The 26,208-nt window shown below is 34.9% G+C and overlaps 1 protein-coding gene across 45 annotated transcripts in view; it reads right to left on the bottom strand.

Moving 5' to 3' along the window:
* KCNMA1 (potassium calcium-activated channel subfamily M alpha 1) overlaps window positions 1-26,208 on the bottom strand; it is a 480,406-nt gene that overhangs the window by 125,019 nt on the left and 329,179 nt on the right. For all 45 annotated transcript variants that reach the window (XM_039380918.1, XM_027724023.2, XM_039380921.1 and 42 more), the window contains 6 exons: window positions 21,097-21,207; window positions 19,105-19,210; window positions 17,650-17,732; window positions 15,473-15,542; window positions 13,481-13,636; window positions 3,320-3,429 (listed from right to left, as the gene is read on the bottom strand). In XM_039380918.1, coding sequence (XP_039236852.1) covers window positions 3,320-3,429; window positions 13,481-13,636; window positions 15,473-15,542; window positions 17,650-17,732; window positions 19,105-19,210; window positions 21,097-21,207 — 636 coding nt within the window. The remainder of the gene's footprint in view (window positions 1-3,319; window positions 3,430-13,480; window positions 13,637-15,472; window positions 15,543-17,649; window positions 17,733-19,104; window positions 19,211-21,096; window positions 21,208-26,208) is intronic.

The following is a 26,208-nucleotide window of genomic DNA, read 5'->3' as shown; positions in this document are numbered from 1 at the left end:
CACATATGTAGAGAAGGCCGTGGGGAATGTATTTTCTTTGAGAACTTACGCTAAGATCTTTCCCCATTTTTTCCATTAGGGATACACAGAATATATGTTAAGATCTTTCTATTTTGAAGATAATTAACCCATACGATCCTAAAAATATGAACTGAGAAGTTGATAACAATAGCATAACCACCAACACATTGTGATACGAAGTCTACTTAAGTAATAATAATAAAGGTCATGATACACAACACAAAATTGCATCTGGCTATAGTTGTGGATGTTTTGAGGCAATTTTTCAAATATTTGTTGATTGTAGTGTGCATTCCTTAGAAAAATATGTATATACTGAAATAAAGTGAGAGTACACTATTAATAAGTCACTATTTTCCAACTATTGTCCTTGGGGAACTGCATGACTGGAAGTAATTTGTGATCAATATATGGGAATTACATTCTGATACTGTAATACACATTTTTTTCAGTCATAAAAGTCTGCTTAAGTGGCTATTTGTTAAAACAACTTAAGGGTGATATTCACAGACTTGCAGAATTGTGAGTTAGCATACCACCATTAACTTCAAGCTAAGGGGCTCTGTGAAAATAAAGAAAGTGAGTTTTTGGGTTTTTTACTAACTAGAAACCATTTTTCAGTTCTACCACTGAAATGTATGCAAAGTCAATGCTACTTGCTTTCTGTTGTACAGATTTGTCACGAATGATTCTTGGGTTGAACTTTCAATTAGATGGCTGCCATTTACTTGATCATACACTAACTTCTCCAGTGCTCCCTGCTTTTCTACCAACTTCCTTACTTCAGTGTTCTTAATATTTTTGCATATATATCAATAATATTTATCTTCTTTATGCAAATTAAGCAATATTATTCATACTTTGTATCAATCACATACTTATCTGAAAACAAGGAATTGGCTACTGAACTGATAATATTCAATTTCTTGAATAATAAACAGGAAATATGTCTAATTTAATAAATATTAAGAGGAGTGCACACATTTCATATGCTGCTTCCATTGCTAGGCCAAGTGTCAATCCATAGATGGCTAGCCTCATTAGGAAAATTTTTGGGTAGAAAATAGTCAGCCTAGAACCAGTGTAGGGGGAGACAATTTGGTTAGTTTATCTTCAATCAGCATCAACCACACCTGGACCAGCAATATCCAAGGGCACAGAATGTTAGGAATTACATTCACATACTGAAAATGTATTGGTTCGTACAGTACACACACATATAGTTAAAAATAGAACTTGCAGACTGATACTAACTTCTGTTGCCATCTAATTCTTCACCCAAGTGTTGACACCAAAAGCTTGAAATTGTTCAACAATATTGAGTGTCCCATCCCCACTGCCTCTGCACTCTCTTTATGTTTCTCATCCAAACTGTATGGCAGCCTATTTACCAAAGAATCACATTCCTAGACTGGCAATTAAGACCCATAACCTAAGAAAGCAGAACACCTCCTTTAGTTTCAGACTTTTAAAATGTCACTGGTTGCAGGAATTTTAAAAGCTGCACTACAAAAACTGTTCTCAAAGTCTGGATATTTCATGGGTGGCTGAACACACTAAGCCTATCCAATGACTTAATTTCCCCTTCACAAATCAGTGCAAAGGACTTTTCCTGTTCTTCAGTTCTTTTGGAAATTGAATAGTCAATTCTTACAGTAATGAAAATACCTAAACTCATTAATAAGCACCAAACTCATTAATAAGTAATACTAATTTTTAATTTTTAATGTGCTTTAATTAACTCGAAATTAATAAAGTGGTGAAAAATTTGAGATAAATCTTTTTGTTTCATTTAAACTAGTAAACACAATTTGCTGTTTCAGATAACCAAATGCCTGAGAAGACCTCCAAAATTTAGATGTTTCCAAATCTCAATAAACACCCTTTATTGATTATTTTATCTCCATTCTACCAGCACAGTTAAATGAATGACAGCTTTATATCAAATACAGTCTCAGTCACATGTTTCTACAAACTCATATAGAAACTCGACAGGTTGGAAAATGGTTTGCAGTGGAGAGTTAATTTGCATGACTGTAGGTAGTGTAAACAGCATCAATTACCATTCATTCTGAATATAATACACATTTCTGTAATATGTTATGAGATTTTCTATTTCAACATATCCAGGCAGACTTCTGTAGTTTAGTAATACACTTTTCCCCTCAGTAACCTAGTGACAGTTTGGCTAACACAGTGGGAGGATGGATTGTAAACCCCTAATTTTAGTAGCAAATTGAAGACTGGGCTCTGTCATAGCTACATCTCAGACAAAGACAGATCTTTAAATGGATATTTGTCTAACAGTTGTTTCTCCCTCATTTTTATGCCATAACCTATGTTTATGCTCCCTGTAAAAATTGGAAAAGGAGGGAGAAGTCAGAGGAGTAGAAGCAAAATCATCCTCCTTTACATAAGAGATTATATTTTACTTCTACTTCCTTCTCTAAGAATGGAGTTTTCAGAACTTTTTCTGCGTTAACTAGTTCAACATCAAACTCTTCAGAGTAGGGTCTGTTTCTTATCAAGCATTTGAACAGTCCCTAGCAAAAGCTGTCCACAGCCTTTGTGGTGACCTTTTGGCATGGCTGGAGTGAAGGGCAATGCCAACTGAAGAGGAAATACGAGTGTGCTAAACCTATCTGATTATGTGGCCACAGAATTTGTCATAGAAACCTTTTGCATACAAATCTCTCATTCATAGACCCATTCTAGGACTAACAAAAGCATTCTGAGTCTCTAGAAATAAAGCTGTAGAATGGCTTATGCTATGGTTATGTACTATGTGCTTCAAATAGTCCTTTCTCAGAACAGACATATCTTTTCTGGCATATTTCACTTAATACAAGTCGTTTGAAACCAGTTCCACAGAGCTCTGGGTGTCACACTGGTTATATGACTTAATGACATGTTTAAATTAATGAATAGTTTCCTCGGAATGGTACATTAGCCAAGATGGTGATGCTGATGACCACTATTCAAAGAATGGGACTCATTAGAAGAAACAATAGAACAGTACTTGTGAGTAAATAACTCAATTTAAATGGATTGCTGATGAATTTGTTCAACACTGAAAACATTCATGCTTTCATTTACAATCATTTAATTCCAAGTCTATTCTGAAAACAGGCATTACAATGTTTCAGATACTTCCATGCATTGATTGCTTTAGTGTTTATTAGATACCATATGAAGTAGCAACATTAGGACTTCAGCGAAGTAAAAAGGTCTCCTGCAAAAAACAGACTTCTCTTGAGAGAAGGCAAATACTTCTGTATATTAATATGTATCTACTTACTCACAAACTGCAGGGAAGGACAAACCCACAAAGGCACTAGACAGATATTCTGTATACATTTCATTTGCAACTCCTTCCAGGTAGTATTTCTGCCACGTATCCTCCTCAATCTAAAAGAAATAAGATGCAGAGTTCTGAGTAAAAAATCACAGCTTTCTTTAAAATTCACAAACAACTGCTTAGACATGAATAAAACTATAACAAATAAGTCAGTAGACTCTTATGACAATTAACATTACTTATTCTTACAGAATTTCCTGAAATGCTGAAAACTAAAACAGAGTCCTTGTAGTCAGAAAATTAGGTATCCTATGTAAAAATAATACACTTAATTCTTGTCAAGCACATTTAGCAACAGGTTAAATAAGGTTATAGAGAGCTTAAGGAAAAAAGTTTTTCAATTTTCTCTTTTCGAAAATCATAGAATCATAGAATGTTAAGGGTTGGAAGTGGCCTTAAAGACCATCTGGTCCTGACCTCTCTGCCATGGGCAGGGATGCCTCCCACTAGACCAGGTTCTTAAGGCCTTGTCTAATCTGGCCTTGAACCCTGCTGAGACTGGTACATCCACAACCTCCCTGGGCAACCTGTTCCAGTATCTCCTAACATAGAATTTCTTCCTAACATCCCTAAATTTCCCCTCTCTCAGTTTTTATCCATTACTCCTTGTCCTCTCTCTCACTACAGCTCCTGTCAAAGAGTCCCTCTTCAGTTTCCCTGTAGGTCCCCTTCAGATACTGGAAGGTTGCTATGAAGTCTCCACACAACCTTCTCTTATCCAAGCTGAACACCTCCAACTTTCTCAGTCTGTCTTTGCAGGGGAGGTGCTCCAATCCTCTTATTAACTTTGTGGCCCTCCTCTGGACTTGCTCCAGAGGTTGCATTATATTGTTATTTGGGTCTCTAACAATGTCTTAATTATTTTCACCTTGTTTAGAAATTATCAGCAGTCAAACCTGTTTGTTTATTTTTTTTCTTCTCTGCACCTCTAACTTAAAAGGAAGTATGAGAAACATACATTGAAACAATTTTTTCAATGTTCATCAGTGCTTTAGGACAGCTACTGAAAAAAAACCTCTACTGCTAAATTCAGAGGTCTTTTACTGCCAAAGGTACGAAGGAAAACAAGTTGGAGGTGCTACAGGACTACCATAAAAACTCTATATATTTGCCTAAGCAGAAGCTTCTGGTGATATTTGAGACACCCATGCAGTCCCACATAGCTTCCAGCTGCTGCCCTGGGGTCCATGGATGTCATGTCATATCTATAAAGCTTAGGTCTCAGACACTCAGTAAGGTCTTTCAATTAGCATCAAACACCTGCATTAAGGTAACTGGTTCAAGCCACTGAGCATCCATCATTGGCAATAGCACTATAACTCCAAAGAGCAAGTACAAAGTCAGCTGATATGACTGGATACATGTCATATACTGAAGTTGTTCACTGTTGAAATCCCAGTTCTCTATGCCATAATTGGTGCCCTCATAAAAAGTTTGTTTGAGGTTTGACTGTCATTCACAAAGAGACCTTTCTTGAAAAACTATGGAAACCATCACAAACACACAGTCTGAAATACCTAAGGAGTCCTAAGAGTCGCTTCCCTACATATTACATCACATTAAAATAGAGCAAAAATCTCAACCACAATTGGACATTCCTGTGTGTAATTATCTCTTTGGTTTTATTCACTAATTGTGCCACATAAACTGCGCTAACAGAGAAATTCATATTTGCAAGAATTATACACAGCAGCAAAAAAATATGTATGACAATACAGTATAGATAAAATTAGAGAGAAACGTGTCAATTACATCAGGGTAGCAAAATAATGCAATATATTTCTTTTGGTACATTTTACATTACCACATTTTTATTAACCAGAGTCTACCTGACTATATAGTAAACAGGAAAGAAGTATAAAGAGAGACTGAGAGATTAAAGATTTTAATTTTCTCAAATAAGGCAGAATATCGTGTGCAGTTTTGGTCACCATAATATAGGAAAGATATAAAGATATTAAGGAGCATCCAAAAAAAGTCTACAAAGATGGTGAAGGGTCTGGAGGGGAAGCCGTAAGAGGAGTGGCTGAGGTCACTTGGTCTGTTCAGCCTGGAGAAGAGGAGACTAAGGAGAGATGTCATTGTAGTCTACAGCCTTCCTACAGACCAAGTACTAATTTGGGATTCACCAATTTTTTTCCCCATGTTAAACTAGTCAAAAGGCACTCTTTCAAAAAAATGAAACTGGTGAAACATAAGATACAATAATTTTTTTCTATTTTTTTTTTTTTTTTAGTTCTCTTCTGCTGATAGGCTGCCAAGTAACCAGTTACTTTAGTTCTGCAGATGTAAACAACTGCAAGAATAACTTGAAACAGGGAGATATTCCAAATCACATACTCTCTGACAAGTGGGCTGCAAACAATCAAGAAAAATTTCTTCCATAGACCTTGTGTCACCATTCAGAGACCATGTGGGATGGTGTTTTTCTCCACCACACACAGAGAAGTCATATCACATTTTTTATAACCCTTTTATTTATGGGAAACTTGCAAATGTTGCTGATCAGCAACTCTATATACAGAAAACAGATAAAGTGCAGGCTTGGTAAAAAACTAAGAGTAATGATAGCAAGGGCATGTTTGCAACTTATGGTCTATTTTGTGGCTTTTTCTTAGATTGACACCACCTGGGGTTGGAAAAAAAAAAACAAATGCATTATGTGTTTCCCTTTTTACCTTCTTCCCTTGCTTTCTTTTCTTTAGGCAGATGGTTTTGATTTGGAGGAAGGATCAGACCTATAGTCAAATATTCACCTCTGTCAAGGACCAAGAAAGGACTGGAAAAAACCAAACTCATTCACGAATTAGTGATCAAGCTTCATAGATACCAGTTAGTGTTCAATTAACCTTCATGAAGTGATTGGAGTGTTTAAGATATGTTCTATTAGGATACCATGAATTGTTGATTAATGAATTTAAAGAATAGTTGATATTTGGGATGCTATAAAATGTTATTATAAGATCATTATAACACTGGACTAAAGATGATCATTCCATTTTATCTCCATCTGAACCATTATGTTTTCCCTGGTATCTTTTGAAAGGTAGTACCTGCTGGTCTGCTAGAACTGAAATTACTATTAAGAATCATCAGTATTCAGTATTTCTTTTTTATTTCCTTGAGTCCTGCAGTTACCATAAGTTTTAATAGAGTAGGGTCCCACAGATAAACATAATCAGTTTCTCCTATAATCCATGTCAGTTAGATGCTAATTTCAAAATCCTTAAAGTGAGGAAAAATACTTTTGGGACTCATTATGATCTTGACTAATTTAAGCCTTTGTGATGTTATTTTTAAGACTATTGCTTCAGTTAATCTCAAGAACTGAATTCCAAAATAACTCTGATTCTTTATAATGCACATTTATTTTTCATTAAAATACTTAACCATAATTTAAATTACTGTTGTCCAGTTCATCTCTGGGCCTACTGATACTTATCTACTACTTGTCCATACTTATCTCTATATTAAGAGTAAGTTGCACAAACTTAACTGTTAATGTACAGATGAAATAATCTGTCCCATATGGACTTGCAAAATGGATATTTCACATGTCATTTGCCTGACAACAAAGGGGAATAGTTAAATTTTATGTAAAATTTATAGAAACAAAAAAGAGCTGAATTTGAGATGAATTCAGTTCAAGATGCTACTAATTAATGTTATCACAAATGTAAAAATGTAAAGCTATGAATGGTATTTACCTAGTTAGTAAAAGACAAACAACCTTGATTTTAACTTGCAAAACAAAGAAAAGCCTACAGTAGTTTCAATTTTACAATTATTAAGACAATTTTGTCACTTCAAATAATTACTAGTCTACCCTCTTTCAGGTCCTGACAGCAATGTCTGAATACTTGTACTTTCTACCTTTGTACAGTATGAATTAACACAGTTGAGACAAAGAGAGTAGACTTCATTTCAGTAAAAGTTTTTTGTGGTAAAGCTTTGCTTGTTGGCTGAACAAACACATTCCAGCAGAAAGCATAAATCTATATATATTAAATATTGTGGGTTCCAGGAAGCCAAATATGCTAGTTTAGTTTTGTGTGACACCAAGCTTACCTACTGCTCATCATTATTTTCGTGGATAGCTGTCAGTTTGAGAAGTTAGGAATTCTGATCACAGAATCACATAATGGTTTGGGTTGGGGTTGGAAAGGACCTTTAAAGATGAACTAGTTCCAACTCCTCTGCCATGGGCAGGAACACCTTTACTAGATCAGGTTGCTCAAAGCATCAACCTGATCTTGACTTCAAGGGATGGGGACATGCCATCCTCAGATAATTTACTGTTTACTGAAAAATACTGACTTGGCAACAAGAATTTGTGAATAATTAAGCCGTCAAATACTGATTTGGAATGAGGAGATGTGTCTACGCTGGTAGAGCAATTAAAGCAAAATGTAATGCCAAACAATATTTAGAACAGAATAAAACATTGCAATGAGTAACAACACAGGAGCAGCAACAGACATGAGATGCACAAATACAACAGCAGTGAACCACTTCAGTGGGGAAAAAAAGCCAACCAAACCCCTAATCATATTATTAGGCCTGCTATCATTTCTTCTTTTCCCTCTTCTCATTTCTTGCATGGTATTTCCATCCTCAAACACAGGCCTCTATGGACCTTCTATAAGGTGTAACTGTTGAATGAAGATACAATAATTGAAAAAGGGTAATTCTAAAACCCCCTCTTTTTTTTTTTTTTTTTAAATTTGGACTTCGTTTACTCATCAAATGTTTTTGACCTCAAGCAGATAACCAGAAATGACAAAAGGCTCTTTTATATGCCTTTCCTTACAGAAAAATGAGCATTGGCCTTTATGAGAGACCTCCTGCATGATCCTAAGGAATAGCCTTTGCAGATCATTTTGTTCTTTTTATCCCTGAAGTTAAACAACTAAAGTAGTTCAGGTTGATACTGCAGCAACATGAGTAAAAGTAACATTCTAGAGAGATAACAAGACAGCACAATTAGTAGTTGATGAAGCAACAAGGAGTCATTCACTATCTTATACTGGTGACCACACTGTAAATTATTAAGACTACATAGCATTTTCCTTTGACTTTCACATTAAATCATAGCAAAACATTATCACAGGATGCTGTGTTGGTATGAACAGTAAGTAGCCATTTTTTACTTTAGAAACCTTATAAACCCTAGAGGAAATTTTAACAAATACTAACAAATACTTAAGTTACTCCAATCATAACTCGGAAAAAAGGTGAAGAGAGTTTAGGTCACCGTTGGACCTGACACAGAATGTGCCACACCACCACAATGACTTGTAACTATATCTTCCAAATTCCTCTCTAGTAAGGTAAGTACATGATTATCTTTCCCTGACTACATTACACTGCAGTTCTGTCTCCTAGATGGTCATAAAACAAATCACCCACTGATTCAATAGCCTATATGAAGAATAGCTGGAAAATTACATAGTGCATCCCAAGAGAAGAAATGTAATTTTCATCTGTATCTTTTTTTAAGTTACAGTACTCCTCTCCTCTGGCTGTATATAGATACAATATTGTTATCAGCAAATATATTTACATAATGCAATCAATTCCTAGTGAGACATGGTGACAGAGATATGAAACAATGATGTTCATCTTGCAAGCACAACCATTAGTATTGCAGGAGAAAAACCAAAACCCTTAATACACCCAGCCCTACACCTTGGCAGTGTAATTATTGGGAGCTCTGTAGCTCCACATGATCTATCTTGTTCATAGCATTCGCTTTTCAGTGTAATGATATAAATAGTTACATGAAAGAGATTGAGTATATCTGAACCTGATAATGCTATATAATCTCTTCCGCGAAGATCTAAGTATCACTATCAAGACAGAGAACAAATGCTAGAGTTGCAGTGTGACCTAGGATCTTTTATTGCATTTTGCGAGGGAAAGGATGGTGGAGTGTCTTTATAAATATTAAGGAAGTGACACAATGAAAATTCCTTTATAGCACAATGAAAGCAGATGTAAAGTCTGCTCCCTAGCATTGAATAAGATCAGCTCATGACCACCACAGAAAGAGAATAAAACAGTACAAAGCCTTTGAGAATGCTTCCAGCGCTTCCTGATGTTTAATGTATTTTTCTAACAACATAGATGAGAATAAAAAGAAAATACACACAAAATCAGAATGGTCTGGGTTGGAAGGGACCTTAAAGATCATCTAGTTCCAACCCTCATGCCGTAGACAGGGACACTTTTTACTAGACCAGGTTGCTCAGAACCCCATCCAACTGGTCTTGAAAATCTCCAGGTATGGAGCAACCATAACTTCTCTGGGCAACCTGTTCCTGTGCCTCATAGTAAAGAATTTCATCCTAATAGCTAATCTAATTCTGTGCTCTGTTGGTTTAAAGCCATTACCCCCTGTCCTAACACAATACATCCTTGAATATTCTTGATTGGTAGTTGAAAAGGTATTGAAAGCAATGTAGTTTAAACATTTCCTCATGTTCACCTATAATGCCCTTTCAGTTGCACAAATTGCTTGAGTGAATGTCTAGTTTTATTGTTTTTATATATATGGATATCTAAATCTGACATATAGATAAATAATTGGCTGAAAGCAGTTCTTACAGTCCTGTGAAGCTTCTTAGATTTACAGTCTTATAATTGAATTTCCTCAAGTATTATAAGTTATCAACTACCTCTTTACTCAATTCCGTTGTCTGCTTAAATCAAAGCTAACAAATATCCTTAGTACTATGAAAACTACAATTTCAGTCAATTATTTTCACAGCTTTCTGTATGCAAGAATGTTTTTTAAAATTGGTATAAAAGGAGTATGTTTTATAAAACAGTAACTACGCTAATTAAGATTAACTCTAATTTCAAATGAAAGATTTAAGCATTTTTCATTGTTCATAATAATGTATAATCTTGCAGTGAGTCAAGGCACTAAGAGTATTCTTGAAATATTATGACATCTAATTCTATTTTAGATGCTGGTCTTGATGGGTTTGAACTGAAAGGCACACAGGCTCTACTTCCAATACTTTCAAATTTAAAAACCAGGACAGTATTTCTATCCAGTCATGATGCAAAAGATAGATTGGTGTCCACCTGTTCAAATGACTGACTGAAAATGCACTCCATGGTAGACTTCAGCCTAAGGCAAATATGCTGTGATCACAAGGACTGATACTATTACTAAATAGCAAACAGTTTTAAACCACAACAGGTGTTAATTCCTAGACTCAATGACTAAAAACATTACATTCAGGAAGACCTCTTAGAGAATGAATGTCTTTGGTAACAGGCTACACTAATATGTAATCTAAATCCTGTGAGGAGGATCGTGTAATCAGTTTATTCTGCAGTCTCCTGAAGAACCTCACAACAAATCAAGAAGCTGCATTTCCTCCTCAACCCTCCTTTAAAGTTCTCCTACATTTGAAGGAATTCACTGTGCATACCCTAGTTTCACACAGTAAGACAGACCAAGGCTGCCTAAGTGGCCAATAATAAATAGCAAACATGTTGATGTGTTCCATCAGTTTAGGTAAGCACCCAACGGATGTAAATCTGTGTGGTTTTATTATGTCTCTCTTTCAGCCTGGAGTAGAAAGGAATGTAAAGTAGGCATTGCACTGGGTGTGCAAAAGCTGCCAGAAGAGCCCACAGAGCATTCCTGCTCTCAAAATAGCTTAGTGGATAACAGAGACAGCTCCAGATAATTCCAGATCTGGAATTAAGTGTACTGACTGTCTTACCAATAGAGCAAAGACAAAACTAATTTGACTGTGGACTTGTGTTACACTCAAGTGCCACATTCCGCATTTTATTAATTTACACAACAATACTAACTCATATCGGCTTGCATGATTTTATAGACGGACAAAATTTGACCACCTCTTCCTATTATTCCATTTACCTGCTTTTTGCAATGTTTCTCATATGGGTAGACTTCTGGTACACATTTGCTAGTCCAAACAATATAGAAATTGCAGTACAGTACAGTACAGTACAGTATTTCCATCTTTTTCAGAGACTTTTCAAGTTAAGAAATAGTCTCTATCCCTTTATTAATACAACAAAAACAGTCTCTGCTATAAGAAAACTGGACTATTGAAATACAGTTCACAGGTGTAAAGTTGAGGGGATTTTGTCCTTAACATATAATTTGTTGTGCAATCTATCTGTCTTTAAGTGTTTACAGAACCTTAATCTTTTTGAGCTGACTTCCTTTTTGTTCAGTTTGGTGCCAAAAAGAACATAAAAGATTCCATATGAGATTACACAGCTAAACCCAAAAGGAAAATATTAGGAACAAATATAATATTTTGAGGTTTCTTAGTTTGTTTTACTTTTAATACTGAGCAGACTGTTTACACAAATCATTTTGCTGTAAAAGTAACACATAATGAGTTAAATGTGTGCAACGTCACCATCAATCACATTCATTTGTGTTTGACCGACCAAACATTTATTGCACATTAAATCACTTTCTAATCACGTTATGAAGAAGGCGGAACAAACACACATTTCAAGCTTTCATTAAAAAATACAGAAGTTTCAGTACATTTTCCTGGCAATCTCCTGACTTGTGGGAGACTCCACTAATAGTATTTGCCCAAGGAATTTATGAAGGTCTGACAATATTTTCAATGTTCTTAATGAAAAGGGGTGAAAGTTCTTATGGGAATATTTCTCTTCAATATAGTCCTCTTTAGCAATTCTAATCAATGTAGCTGCTCTGCTACAATACACTTCTGATTCACAGCCACCACTCAGTAAGGTTTCTTTTTCAAGTTTTCAGAGTGAGACAGACATGAAAAAGAACATCCTCTCAGCTAAATAAACAAACTTTTTGTAATCACCAATAAGGTTGGAGTCTCATAAATATGTCTCAGTTCTTATACATTATTTGGCTTCAGATTTTAAATTGGTCAGATATCTTTGGAAGTGATGACGCGCATTTTACATGCCTAGAAAATTCATTCTTGGTTACGTGGCAGACATATTTTTAACCAGTTCTAACAGAGTGTTGCCATCTCAATGCACTATCTTATGGCATTTTTTTTCTCCTAGTGCCATCTGAAGATGATATTTGCAGTCACACAAGTTAAGGTATGTCTTGCACACTGCTCTGTTTATAACTGTATATAATCACAGACACAAGAGCAAAACTGACATTGATAGCTTCCTCCCAGTCTAATTCATTGCTATTTTTATGCTTATCTTGTGTATATAGAAATATAATCTGAGTAGTGCATTGCAAACCTGAGCCTACATCTTAAAACTGTTCATCAGTGAGATAGTCTAATCTACTACTGTACTGGAATTATTATAAGAATATGTTATAAAATAAGAAAACATTGGATTTAAGGTGGATAAGATAATGGCAGAAGTGGTTAGATATATTTTCTGGAAACATGCTAGCTTTACATTTCCAGTTTTTGACTTGTTTAAATGTTTTAGCTGCAAATCCAGGCCATAAATGTGTGTGTCTATAGTACAGTTCCCCCATACTCCAGTTTAACATTTTGTGAATCTCTCATTTTCTCACTGCAAATTTAAAATCACTATTAAAATAACTTGAATTAAGACTGAGGAGAAGCAAATACATGAATGATGTTGTGGGAAATTCAGGCTTTGGTTCTAACACATTTTCTTTATTTACTCACAGTCAGAGGTTCTCTAGCCACTTGATGTAAAAGACCAAAATGACCAGTCCCTTTTTCTGGGCACTTTGTTGCTATACTGGACTTACATAAATCATATTTTTGCTTTAGCAGCAGTGACTTTTCTCATACAAACATGTGGTTTGTCCAAAGTCAAGCAAAACCACCAAACACCAGAAATATCTCCCTAGTAATGGATGCTGCTATGGAAAATTATTTAAAGGCCAGACACTTGCTGAATAAAAATAAAAACATACCTTGACAGAATCTGGTTCATTGCCTAATTTGCAGGAGAAAACTTTTGTATGGGAATTGTGTGCTGTTTTTTTCAGTCTTACAAAATCTGTTAATGTCTTCCTATCTGCTTCACATTTGAGTCATGTTCTCTACTCAACTCTCTGACAACCTGAATTGCAGACTAATACATTCTAATGAGACAAGACATTACCTTTATGAATGACCTCATAGAGAAGAGGTTGGCTAACATTGTTGAAAGGCCTGGTGCCAGACAGCTCTGGGCTATGAAACCCAGCTTGAGCTCAGCAAGACAGATTGCATCATCCCCTTCTTTCCAGTTCCAACTTGGGATATTTAGCAGATGGGCCTGGAAAACAAATAAACAAACAAAATATCCCCCAGGTGAGTAAGCAAAGATACTTCCTGAAATATAGTATGGTATTGAAGAAAATAGCAGTGAATGATTTTCTCTGTTAATGGCTTAATGTTTTCTGAGTAGGTAGAAGAAGTTCAAGTACTTCAGAGCTTAATTCTATGCTAAGAAGTGTTCTGCTCTTACTTATTACAGACAAAATCTTACATTTCTCAAGACATATGCTGGCTTTGACACTCTGTCAGGCCCATCCTCACACCTGAACAAAGAGAATGCTGTAAAGTTTTCCTTCCCTTCTGTATATTCCTTCCACAGAACTTTAAGCTACAGTCTGACTGATAAGGAACATATATAGTATACAAGAAGCTAATACAACTTAGATTAGAACTCATGTGAAGCTGCAACCTCTATTGGACATTGTAATTTAAAAAGGCATAGAACATCTTCTGTCTTTTCTATTTAATTTCTTCCGCCCTGAAGGATAGCACTTGACAGTGAAAATCCGAATTTTTTTCTAAGACTGATTCTTATAAGGAGAAAAAAATAGATGATCAAGACACACATTGACACTGGTCAGTTATATAGGTATAAATATTGTTCAGTTATTGGCATAACTCTATTGGATTTTCCCTTACATGTACCTTCTACATTTGTATAGATGTAAGGAAACCCAGAGGCCTACATCCTTGTTTCCCTTCCTAAGTTAATACCACAGTTCAGCACTTTGATAAAAGCTATTCTTGAAGACACATTCACTGGAATAACAAATGAAAACTGCAGTATTTAAAAGATCTCTCCCTGTGAACCTGTTTAAAGCAGAGAAACACCTTGTTTCTCTTTTCTATAAAAAGACAGGCTTCTTCCATAACATACAGGAAGAGGACAAAGCAAGCAACAGTAATTGCTCTTGGTATAGCTAAAGGTTACAGGTGCAAGGAGCTGTTAGCAAACCTCCTTACTACAAGAGTTATTGTGTATTTCATTGAATGAAGATCTACCCAGTCAACCTGCTTCTCAAACAGTGGGCAGTGGTTGATGCTTTCAGAAATAATAAAAGAAGCAGGTCACATATGAGTAGTCTGTTCTCTCATATACTCTTCCTAACCCTGATAATCAGCAGTTTATGGACTTCCTCATCTCAGGATTGAATAAACTGACTTCACTGTGTTTAAAGTCCACAAATCTGCATCAAAAAATTTTCCAAATTATTTTCCAAAGTGAATTTATAATTTTGAACTCCACAGTATTTATAGCAGCAAATTCCACAACTCAGCTATGTTTTATATGAGTGTACATTATAGTAATGCAAATGAATGGAATACTATTATTTATTTTGTGCCTGCTGTTGGGCAATTTCAGGTCTACATTGTCATGCCATAATCAAAAAATCACAATAATCTCCCATAAGACAGTAATCACTACTTGGATTTTTGTTTTGGTTTGTTTGGGGGTTTTTTAATTATGAACAAAGAACCAACTTCAGATTAATTGCCTAGAGGCCACCAATCCATCCTGGGTAATTCTAGCATAATAAACTATGCAATACTTATAGAAGTTAGGCAGTTAAAAGCTAATCTGGAATCAATAGCAACTATGGACACTGTAGCTTTGAGAATTAGATCCTAGGCAACTAATAAATGTCAGGATTTTGATAAAGTCCCCTGCATATATAAATAAAACTGAATTGCTTTGCAACTAGATTACATGAAAAGGCTTATTAGGACGTTTTACTTTGGAAGAAAAAGGCTTACTATTAGTGGAACTAGTTATGTAGGAGTGAATGCAATGTAGCAAAAAACCGAAGAGAAACATTGTTGGTCATCATGTTACCTTATTGTGATACTGCAACATCTGAGTGATAATTCTTATCTTCGGATGATAATTCTTTATTGAAATTACTCTAAAAAGAAAAGGAAAAACTAATAAAGTACCTTTTAACTGATAGGATATTTAGATAATGCATCCAAATAACTCCACTGTGTTGCAAGTCCACAATTAAAATTGTACCCTCATATCCATCTGGCTGTAAAGCATATCGATTGAAGTCAGAACTATGCAATATATACACCTAGTCAAATTGAGATAATAACTAGTGGCTAATAATAGAGAAAAACAAACATCAGGAAATATTCAGTTGAATGTTTTCTCTTATGAAGTCTGCAGAAAAAGAGACTTGTTTTAGCAAATCTGTTCAGATATTCCATTTATTCTCCCAGGAAAATAATACATTTGGAACTATTATGTCATCTTCAGTGATTATCCTTCATGTCTTTGTATCAACATAATTGATCAAGTTTTCCAATGATAAATGTCTGAAAAAATCCCTTTCTTCCTTCCCCATCACATATTATTTATTTATACCTGCTCGACATTCATCATATTGAAGTACCTCAAATAATGATTTTACACACTCAAATTCATCTTAATTTTTATGGACTACTCCAAAGCTCAATATCAAAATTGATATCTGAATGCTGAATTTATAAAGTATGGGGTACTTTCATAATCTGCAGCTTCTCTGCATTCTTAATTACTTCATGAGCATAAGATATACTCAACTGTGTATAGATTTTAAGTGGATGGAAAAAAAATTGCTTGAGAAATGTTTGGATTGATAATGCACTACAAAAAAGCATTGAACAACATTAAAGAGATGAACAGGCCAAAAAAATCAGTTTTGTATTTACAAACTAAACGTAGAGAAAGAAGATAAAACAATTTAAAAAAAAAATTACTTATGGTACCATCAGTCTTATAAGACTGAATGCCATAAGTGTTTACATCGGTGTTTTGTAGAAAGTATCTTGAAAACTGCTAGTCTGGCTTGTGTTTTGAAGCATATCAAGGCTAGAATGGGAAACATAAAACAATTGCATTACTTTAACAAGTCTTTCTTCTAATTTTCCCTTTCTCACTGAGTTGTTTAATTAAACATTCAATTTTTTGAATTAAATTGTGAGAAAACACCAGAGAATTCCACTTTCAAATTACACTTTTGCATTTGATTACATTAAATGTATTAAATCTTTTAAGAATTCACTAATCTCCAACTGGAATATCTTAATGTATTTATGCAATCAATGTCAAAATAAAGTTTCTCGCATTGCAACCCACACCAAGCTTGTAAAATGAAATTAGGCATATTTAAGCCCTGCATCTTCCTCAGACAGCCACATCTCTTGCACGCAGTGAAAGTTTTCCAGAGGAGCAATTTTATAACTCATTTTTTATTTCTGCCCTTCCTTGCACAGCGTGCAAACGTCTGACAAGCCAATCAAATCTGTTCATAACACTGGCCAATCCAATGATAGAGAACTTCTAACGAATCAATCTCATTAAAACAAGAGCAGGATGAACAAAACATAAAACATGGAATGGCATGGGTTTGTTGTAACTCTACTGATTGGCCACCTACTGACTGACTGTTTCATCTCCTTCCTTCAGAGACTTCAAGGAGGAAAGCAGGAGGAGATTAGTGGTCCCTATGGCTTGTCAATCAAAAAAAGTAATGAATGGTCTTCAGCATAAAAAAACCAGGATGGAGATAGGAGACCACTCTACTGTATATTTTGCTATCCCCTGAGCAGCACATTGCTTGTAGGAGCAGATATACCAGGGGGAAGTAAGGTGTGAAGTGATGAAGTGTTCTTCTGTCCCATCATTAATAGCAGCCCGTGTAGTACATGAACTCTCATAACATATTGTTGCAACAACAGAACTGCATTCCCCTTCCTCTCTCCATTCAGCTATGAATACTCAACCTAGGTCCTGCAAAATTACTAAGAGTACCAAAGCTTGTGCTCCAAGTGTCTCTTCTGAGGCACAATAAAGCAGCCAAATCAAACAGTTTAGGTAGGAATTGAGGATATTCTCACCTCTGAACTTTTGTGACACTTTTAATTTGTCAAAAAAAAAAAACTCCTACAGTGTTCTTTAAGTGCAACAGATCAGAAAATTATCTAATCTGAGTTAAGAACAAAAAAGCTATTTAAAACTCCAGAGTTTACCTCATAATATTGGAGGCATCTTCAGCATCTGGGTCAGCGCAGTATTTATTGGCAAGGATTAGGCACGCATCTGCTGACTCTATCTGAGACACCAAAGAAAAAGAAAACATGTATAGCAACATCTCTTTCCAGCTCTTCTTTCATCATAAAGTATCAGGGAATCCAGCACTGCCATTGTGAGTGTGAGTGTCAGTTCTTAATACTGCTAATCAAAAATGTTACTAGGCTAATGTGAGTTAATGTGAGTGATTATAACTGCTCTCATACACACACAGTAGTTCCTTGAAACTCGATTATGATGATCAGAGCAGGTTAGTAGTTCAATTGTCGACTCTTACTTTGTATCAGCTGAGCCATGAAGGTGTTAACATTAATGTTTGGTGACCAGATATTGGAATTTAGATCTCTCAATCCATACAAACTTCCTGTTACATCAGGACAGTGCTCCCACGAGTCCTGCAGCTTTCTTTGGGAATTTAAGTACCTCCTATTATAGACAGGAAGAGGAGGTTGAACTGATGATTTAGAATCTGAGTACCAGATTTAGAAAGTAAGAGGAAGACAACTGACCTGTTCACAGGATCTCTAGATTCAGAAAAACCTTAGCTTTACAGAACTCAAAGCATACGAAAAAAGTATTTTTCAGTGTGTATAACCAACTATCAACACAAATAAGGGGGGAATACAGAACACAAAATATGAACACACAATTTTATGGTCATAATTAGAACATATTCTGATGAATTGAAATTGTGTGCGTTGGGCTACAAAAGGTTAAGCAATTTCTGCAGCCAAAATGGACAAAACATGTGATTGGAACCCCAGAAAGGATTAACAACATTGTGCTAAAATATTCTTGGCTTAAGTAGCCAGTTTACATTCTGCTGGGGTTAAAAAAAAAAAAAGAAACAAAAAAGTTACTAATGTATCTGACAACTCGGTTTTTCCTTAAAATTTTTTAATCTTCATGCTTTGCTTTAAGAGTACAAAAAAATTTACCATTTAGAATTCTAGAAAATAAAACTATCTAATTTTAGCTTAATTATCCAAAAAATCTTAAAATGTATTTTTCTTTCAGTATTCTAGACAATATAAAAAGGTTCAGGAGGTGAAAAATGAGTATTTTAAGCCACTACTGTAAGACAATGTTCTGCTATATCAAACATTAATGTAAAATAGACTCTTGAAACCTCAGTGAAACATTCATAAAGAGTTTAATGGAATGGCAGACAATGTGTCTTAAGTCATTGTTACTGTAGTTTTGAAAATCTAAAGATATAGGGGAAAAAAGGTTTACAAGGACAGACATTATAATTTATTAGTCAAGCTAACAGAGATGGAAAACCAATCTTTTGGGGTTACATGAAGAAGGGTTTTACTGGTTTTTTTCCAAATAATGCAATGAGTACTTTAAAAAAGTCAATTAGCAGGAGAACAGAACAACAGAGCTGTTACCTTCACTCTCGCCAGGTCATGGGGATTAAGGACTGAACCCTGATAAAATTCCACCTGAGTGAAGTGTCGTTTAAAAAGAGCTTCCAGCTCAAGGTTAGGGGAGATACTGCATTGGGAAGAGGAAGAAAACACAAGCGAAAATGAGAAATCAGCTTCCATAACTGTCCCATTTCCTTCATTTACAAACCCACCCATTTATTACTTCTGTTGATGCTTTTCCTGTGATGTGGCAACAGTGTGCAATACTTAAAAGATAAACACTATATTGCTTTCACTTTCTTATTTTTGTCCCCAGTGCTTCTGGCTCACTTCATTGTGCTACTATCCACGTTCATCCTTTGGCAGTTTCTCACAACTATGAATGCAGAAGTATGGGTGCAAACATTTGAAAACATCCTCTCACAGTTTTCTGCTTGGAATTTATCTAGTAACACAATCATCCTCTGCATGTCCCCACCATTCTCAAAATGGCAGACTGCATGAATAAAAGAGCTCAATGTAAAAATCACTAAAAACCAGAAAAAGAAACCCTCTAGGAATCCTGTGGTTTGTGTGAGCTGCAAATAAAACAGACATAATGATGCTGTGACCTTCTGTCTCATTTCATTTTGCCAGAAATAAAAAAAAAAATTAAATGGATCACAGTCAATTACATAATGTGGCAACAACCTTGTAAATATCTGTTCTGATGCCACTCATTAAAACAGAAGGGATTTAATAGCTTCACAGTAAGTGCATGAGACCTTTGCCATGCCAAATGCTAAATTTAATAGGAAAACAAAGCAGATACATGCAAGTATTTGTCGGTGAAGGTACAGAAGAAAGCAGGCACAAACAAGTAGCAAGGTGCTAAACTCCTTTCACGTGAATGTGCAGTTTCCTGATTCCTATCACCATGCACTTTCACTGTGGAAAGACCTTTGATTTTCCCTCACAGTCACTTCTTGTTATTATAGAGAGAGGGGATGCAATAAATGATGTAGTTACTTGAGGATATTATCTCTAGTTCAGTTTGAAAAGACTAGATGATAAAATTGTGCAAGTGCTGCTGACTCTTGGTTTTCAGCTTCCATTCTTAAATCATCACATATGATTCCTTAACTTTTTAATCGTTTTCTTTGACAAAAAGTGCCGAACGTGCTCTGAACGCAAAAATATTACTCGTTCATAGCTAGCAACACTTTTAAACAGATGCCATTCCAGAGCAGAAAAGACCTTTTCATACTGTCTCCTATCACATGGCCTTTTCTAGCAACTTCTCCCCTAAGCATTCCCGTTTGATGTTGTATTACACATAATGTAGAGCCCGCAAGAAGCAACAACCACCTTCAGGCACTTTTCCAAATTCCACATCAGAAAAAGGCAAGAGACTATGTGTATGTAGGTATGTATATATGGGTAAAAGAGCAGAATTGATTATCAGTGTGATAAGAATTTAATTTCTATCTTCGACATATCTGTAATGTATCTCATTTATATTAAAATTAAATCCACACCTACATTTTTCTTTTTATAAATACTTTGCAATATGAAATAAACATTTTTCCTAGGCAAATCCAAGGTGAAAATGTACTAGCATAAGTTCATATGACATACAGTGTTTTTCTTTAGTTTTACTAATGTTAGTAATTTAGGTAGTTTCTTCATAAATATTTACCACTAGAAAAGAATTCTCCCATATATTTATTAGTATTCCAATATTTTTTATTTCATAACTCCACTCCCACTTCAACAACGCATTTAGCTATCTACCTCACAGATGACACAACTGGGTCTGAAGTCTATCTGCTTCAAATACGTATACCTAACAATGTGTTATCAAAAATGTAGAAAACAACTATTTTTCAAAACATATTGTTAATAACAGCAATTGAAAACATTAATTTTAAGGTTATTTGGAGCTTGAAAGATTCTCTGTCTTCTCATAAGATCAGGCTTAATTTAAAGAGCTTTAGTAATTGATGATAAGACTAATCTTGAAAGATTACTCACTTATGCAGAAAGACGATTTCTACGTTGACATCATCCCTATCCTTGTGCAGGAAGTCCTTCAGGAAGTTGGACACGCTTTCAAGTGTTATGTGACCACAGACAACTATGTGCCTGTTACAGAAAAATCAGAGTTAATCTTGCAAAGAAGGTAATACAAGCAAGCAAGAAAGCAGAAACGGAAAAGATCCTTCTTGACGTTTCTCTAGATTGTATTCCATGAAGTCAGAGAAGGAAAATATCACTTCCAAAAGGTATTTTGCAATTGCAAATATATATACACTGTCACCTGCAAAGCCATTTGGACATGTTGTATTACACATTTAACAATAAGCGGTATCAGTCATAATATAAGTCTATACACCATGTTAACCAGTCCTTCTCAAAGGCATATTTCTTTATTTTACACATCTCTCTCCACATTTTTACCTCCTCTAATGAAATTTATTGGTCAGTTTTTTGGTTTATGACAGCAAATCTCGATATTTTTCTACAGTTGAAGCAGATATTTATGCCAATGAAGGCAGTGCAAAGATTTTCAATTATAGGTCATAAGCAGTAAAAAAAATATTTTTCCTACCATAACTCCTAGAAAGAAAGTACTTTACAATAAGAAGTCATTACTTATTTCACCATTGCAACAGATTGCTTAGAAAATCAAAGTTTGCATAGATTGTGATGTCACAAAGGTTTCTACTGCTCCACATTTTCATTACTAGATGTAGCTGACCATGGAAGATGGAAGCACAACATATACCTACATACACATTCTTGAATTCTACATCTTAAATTCTGAAAGGCTGAAGGAAAGGCCTAGGAAATTGCACTCTTTCTGACTTAAGGAATCTTTGCTCCCTTATTATTGTAAAAACAAAGTCTAAAAATTTATGATTAGAATATCCCAAAATGTCTCACAATTTCCTTCATGGAAAAAAATAACAACCAGCTTCTATTACTCTCATGGCTTCAAGACAGATAGTGATTTTTGTTAAGCCTATTGCTAATACTTCTAATAACCACATTGCTCACAGAAGTCAGGAAGAGGGAAAAGGTGCCATAGATACCATTTTTGAAGTAACAGAAAATCACCTTCATTACTGTCATATAGTCTATGCACAAACACACAATTCTGCACTTGTTTGGCACTTGAACTACTAAATGTGAAGCAAAGTAATTCCAAAGATAAGAAGTAGACCACCCAAGTCTCAGCTACTTCATAATTTTTCTGTGGAAAACTCAGTAACATAGAAACCTCATTGTCGGGAAACAACAAATAATATGTAGCAGCAATGATTACCTATGTAATGGACTATAACAGGAGTCTTTCCTTGCTTCATAATTTGATCCTTGATGAAATGTGTGTGAAAAGTACACCAAACTCATTGGAAAAGGGATAACTATGCAGAACAAATCAATAGTAATAATATGCACCATGCAGTGAAAACTATCACTGTCAGGTACTGTCACTTTTGCAGTGTCTCTGACAGTGACTAGAAAAGCAAAACACGATAAACTGTTATACCAGTCCAGCAGACCTCGTGATATTGTTTACTATCATCACTTTTCTGGCATAGCACAGTGTTAAACATTTATATAGAAATATGACAACATTCCTTTTGAATGAGCTCTTAATGACAGCACCAGGACTCAAATGCAATTTTAGAAATTGCAATAGTCTAAAACTTCAGTGGTTTCATTCTATTTAATAGGTAAGAAATCAATGTCTATAGGAGACTATGAATGTTTATTGTTAAACTAGCTAATAGTGTCTGCTTTGCTTTTTTTTTTTTTTTAACAGAAGTTTCAGGTGCAGTAAGAGCACAAAGCACAAAGTCCTTGGACTGCAAACACTTAAAAACACAAAAAACCCTGAGTTAAAGTCTTCCTGTTTTATGAGGTGGTAAACACAGTATAAGAAAACAAGATGTAAAATATAATCAGGTCATCCTTTCTTCTTGGTGCAAGAAGCCCTTAGGAGGTTTCTTCTGGGAGCTTTGCAAATTGGCAGTTTCCAGTAGGCTCTGCCCTGCCTCTATTAGCCCTACCAGAAGCACTCTTTCTCTGTTTCCCTAGTGGTCAGTCGTCTGAATTGCCGGAGATGGGCATTCACGTGTGTTATTGCACTAAGGGTATAAGTAGTATATCAATGGAAATGGAAAACCTCAGGAAATTTCAGATTCTGAAGAAATGTTTAAAACCTTAGTAGTTTACTAGATCTAAATTCTGAACAGACTGTGTTTGATACACTACATTATAGTAACCTACTGGGAAGCTCTTCCTGTCTAGTGGTACTCAACACTTTTTTGTAAGTGTAAACCCATCTAGCACCAAAAACCTCAATGGTCCAAGAAAATCATAAATAGCAGCTAAAAATATATTAATTTGTATTCCTTGTACTGTCTGTACACATTTTCCAAGATGACAGATTTTTAACTATAGGTAGTTTTCTTCAGATATTTCCAGCTATTACTAATTAAGAAACTGAACTTTCCATTTGCATAGTTGAAGCATTGTTTTTGGTAGCAGAAATAATTTCCCATGGTAGGAAACTCCTTTGTACAGATCCTGTGCTGTTGGTTTTAGCAGAATCTCTTCCTGAGTGCTCTTCTGATACACTGCATTCCTGTGCAGAAAATTTATCTCCTTCTTGGCTGATTTCACCTAATATTCATTCTTTTCTGTCATTGATTAGAATCCACACTTTTAAAGTATGGTTGTGGAACCCAAAATATTGCACTGCAGAAGAAATCATGATAGTATCAAAAGACTACAAGATAATTCACATTATAAAATAACTCCAGAGGTTATTTACTACAAAAAACTCCTGCTAAAAGCAGATGCAATTGGTACAATCCTGTTCTGACTCTCACTGAGTAGGGATTCATAACAATCTGCTACAGTGAAAGTAAAACATTTGCCTGCCAAAAAGTCTTGCATTTGGACATCGAGGCTAATTCCTTTTGAAGTGTTGGAAGGCATCTGCACTATGGTTTCATTTTTTACTCTGATTTAGAACTGGGCATGACCTATTCTTCTCTTCTTTGCTGTTCTTATAATGTGCAGGGCAGTGTTCTGAACAGTGACTGCAACTAAACTTCCTGGCTTTCAAACAGTATTTTCTGATGAGATATTTGCATTAATTTTTGGTTGAAAACCCCCACCAATAAAACCTTTCTTTAACATAAATTATATTTTTTGCTTAGAAGTAGACGATATCGAAAACAGATTTCCTACTTGCCCACAGAGAGTTTTTAGGTACATTATTTAAGAAAACTTGGAGAGCTTATATTGTTCCAATCTGTCCTGTATATGATTTAAAGATTTATAACTTCCTCTGTGTGTTTCAATAACCATTCCCTTCCCTTTTTTTTTACCACCCATTTTTTTCCATGCACTGAGACTTTAAGTAAAGCCAACACATACTGGATAACTTTTTTGTTGTGAAAAAGAGTTGGTTAGTAGAAAAACATTGTATGAAAAATATTGGGTCAAACAAAATGCCTAACATCTGCATTAAGCTTTTTCTTATTAAAAGGTTCAAAAGTAATACTCTATTGTGCTTTCAATTTTTTTTTATTCTTTAAAAAAAACAAAATTTAGACTTTTCCTTACCATACTGAAAAATATGGTTTAGGAATTTAGACATTTTTATTACTGATGTGTATTTAGGAGGACTAAGGTTTCTCTCAAGTAATAGTTGTCATTGGTATCATGTATTAGAGGTGAAAATGGTTTAATATACCACTGGGAGTCCATATTACCAGACTGTGATGCTGCAATAGAAATCTTTTACAAAGAATCTAAAGCTTATCAGGAATAATATTCTATCAGCAAAAATGGACTAATCCATTCTCTCCCATATATATTTATCATCCTCAAAATTAATTTGAGAAATATTAAAAAATATGAAGATATTTCGAATACAAAAAATTAACACAGTTGTACACAATTTTGTACACAGTTGTACACAACTGTGATTCTAAACAGCTGAAATTCCCTACAGTACCTAATTTTTTTCCTACTCAAGTACTGACATAATGATACATTTGCTAAAAATACTCTAGCTTCTTATAAAGTAAACAAAATATGGTGATATAGGATCCTAAGCTACCACAGATACAAACTATTTTAGTAAGAAAAAAAATGAAATAAGCAAAAGCTAAAACATCTAGATTTCTGACATGAGATAATTGAGAGCATACACTTAATCCATGTAAATAGCACTGTAAATGAAAACAGATCCACTGTGAATGGGATTCTTTACAAATGATCTTTGCATGCTTCTTCCTTCAGAGGATACAATACAAAAGGCAAATCTCTTGCCTGTTTATTTTGAAAGAAATTATATCCATTTATTGGAACAAGTATAAAGAACTTGAAAAAATTCACTCCAACTACTCTGTCACAATAAATCAAGTATAATAAATACAAAATTCTGTTCAGTTGAATACTTGGTGTTCACTTGTCAAGTAACTAGAAGAAGTGTGGTGCATCTAGATGTCTCTCTAAAATTATATTTATATCAAATACATATGTTCAGATGTCTTCCTGGTCTTTCTGCTTAGCATTCTGGTTGTTCCTTCACCTATTGACCATCTAAATTCTTTGCATATATACCAGTAGCAGACTGCTGTGGTTGAAGTAAACAGGTTCTTGTAAAGTCTAACAGGCTTTGCTCAAAAAAGGATGGGTCTCAGTCTCATCTTCTTATTAAAAAAAAATAAAATTAATAAATGTTAACAGAGACTGTGTATATGGTCTGGTTGTTTATCTATTAGTGGTATGCATTCTTAAACATAACAGTTTACAATGTTTGCAGCCACTTGTGCTTTTCCTGGTTTACCTAACATTACTCAAGATTCTGTTAATTCAGCTCAAAACTTTATGCATGTGCTATGTGTCTTTCTCTTATTTCAATATAAACTCCTCTCTCAGATTAATACTGTTAGAGTAATAAGTGCTGTGTAGTCACAGTTTGAAGTTTTTCTCTTTTTTTCACAGAAGACTTGAACCCAAGGATGATGGTCCTCTAAGGATCAATTATTTAGTCAATGTGTATAGTTAGTCAGAATAATATGTTATAAAATTATAACCTTTAAAAAAACTTGCCTATGT

The sequence above is a fragment of the Pipra filicauda genome, unplaced genomic scaffold, assembly GCF_003945595.2.
Source record: "Pipra filicauda isolate LSUMZ 115617 unplaced genomic scaffold, ASM394559v2 scaffold207_size1410395_pilon, whole genome shotgun sequence".
Lineage (NCBI taxonomy): Eukaryota > Metazoa > Chordata > Aves > Passeriformes > Pipridae > Pipra > Pipra filicauda.
Note: the sequence above shows the minus strand (reverse complement) of the source record. Positions and strands in the feature narration are given on the sequence as shown.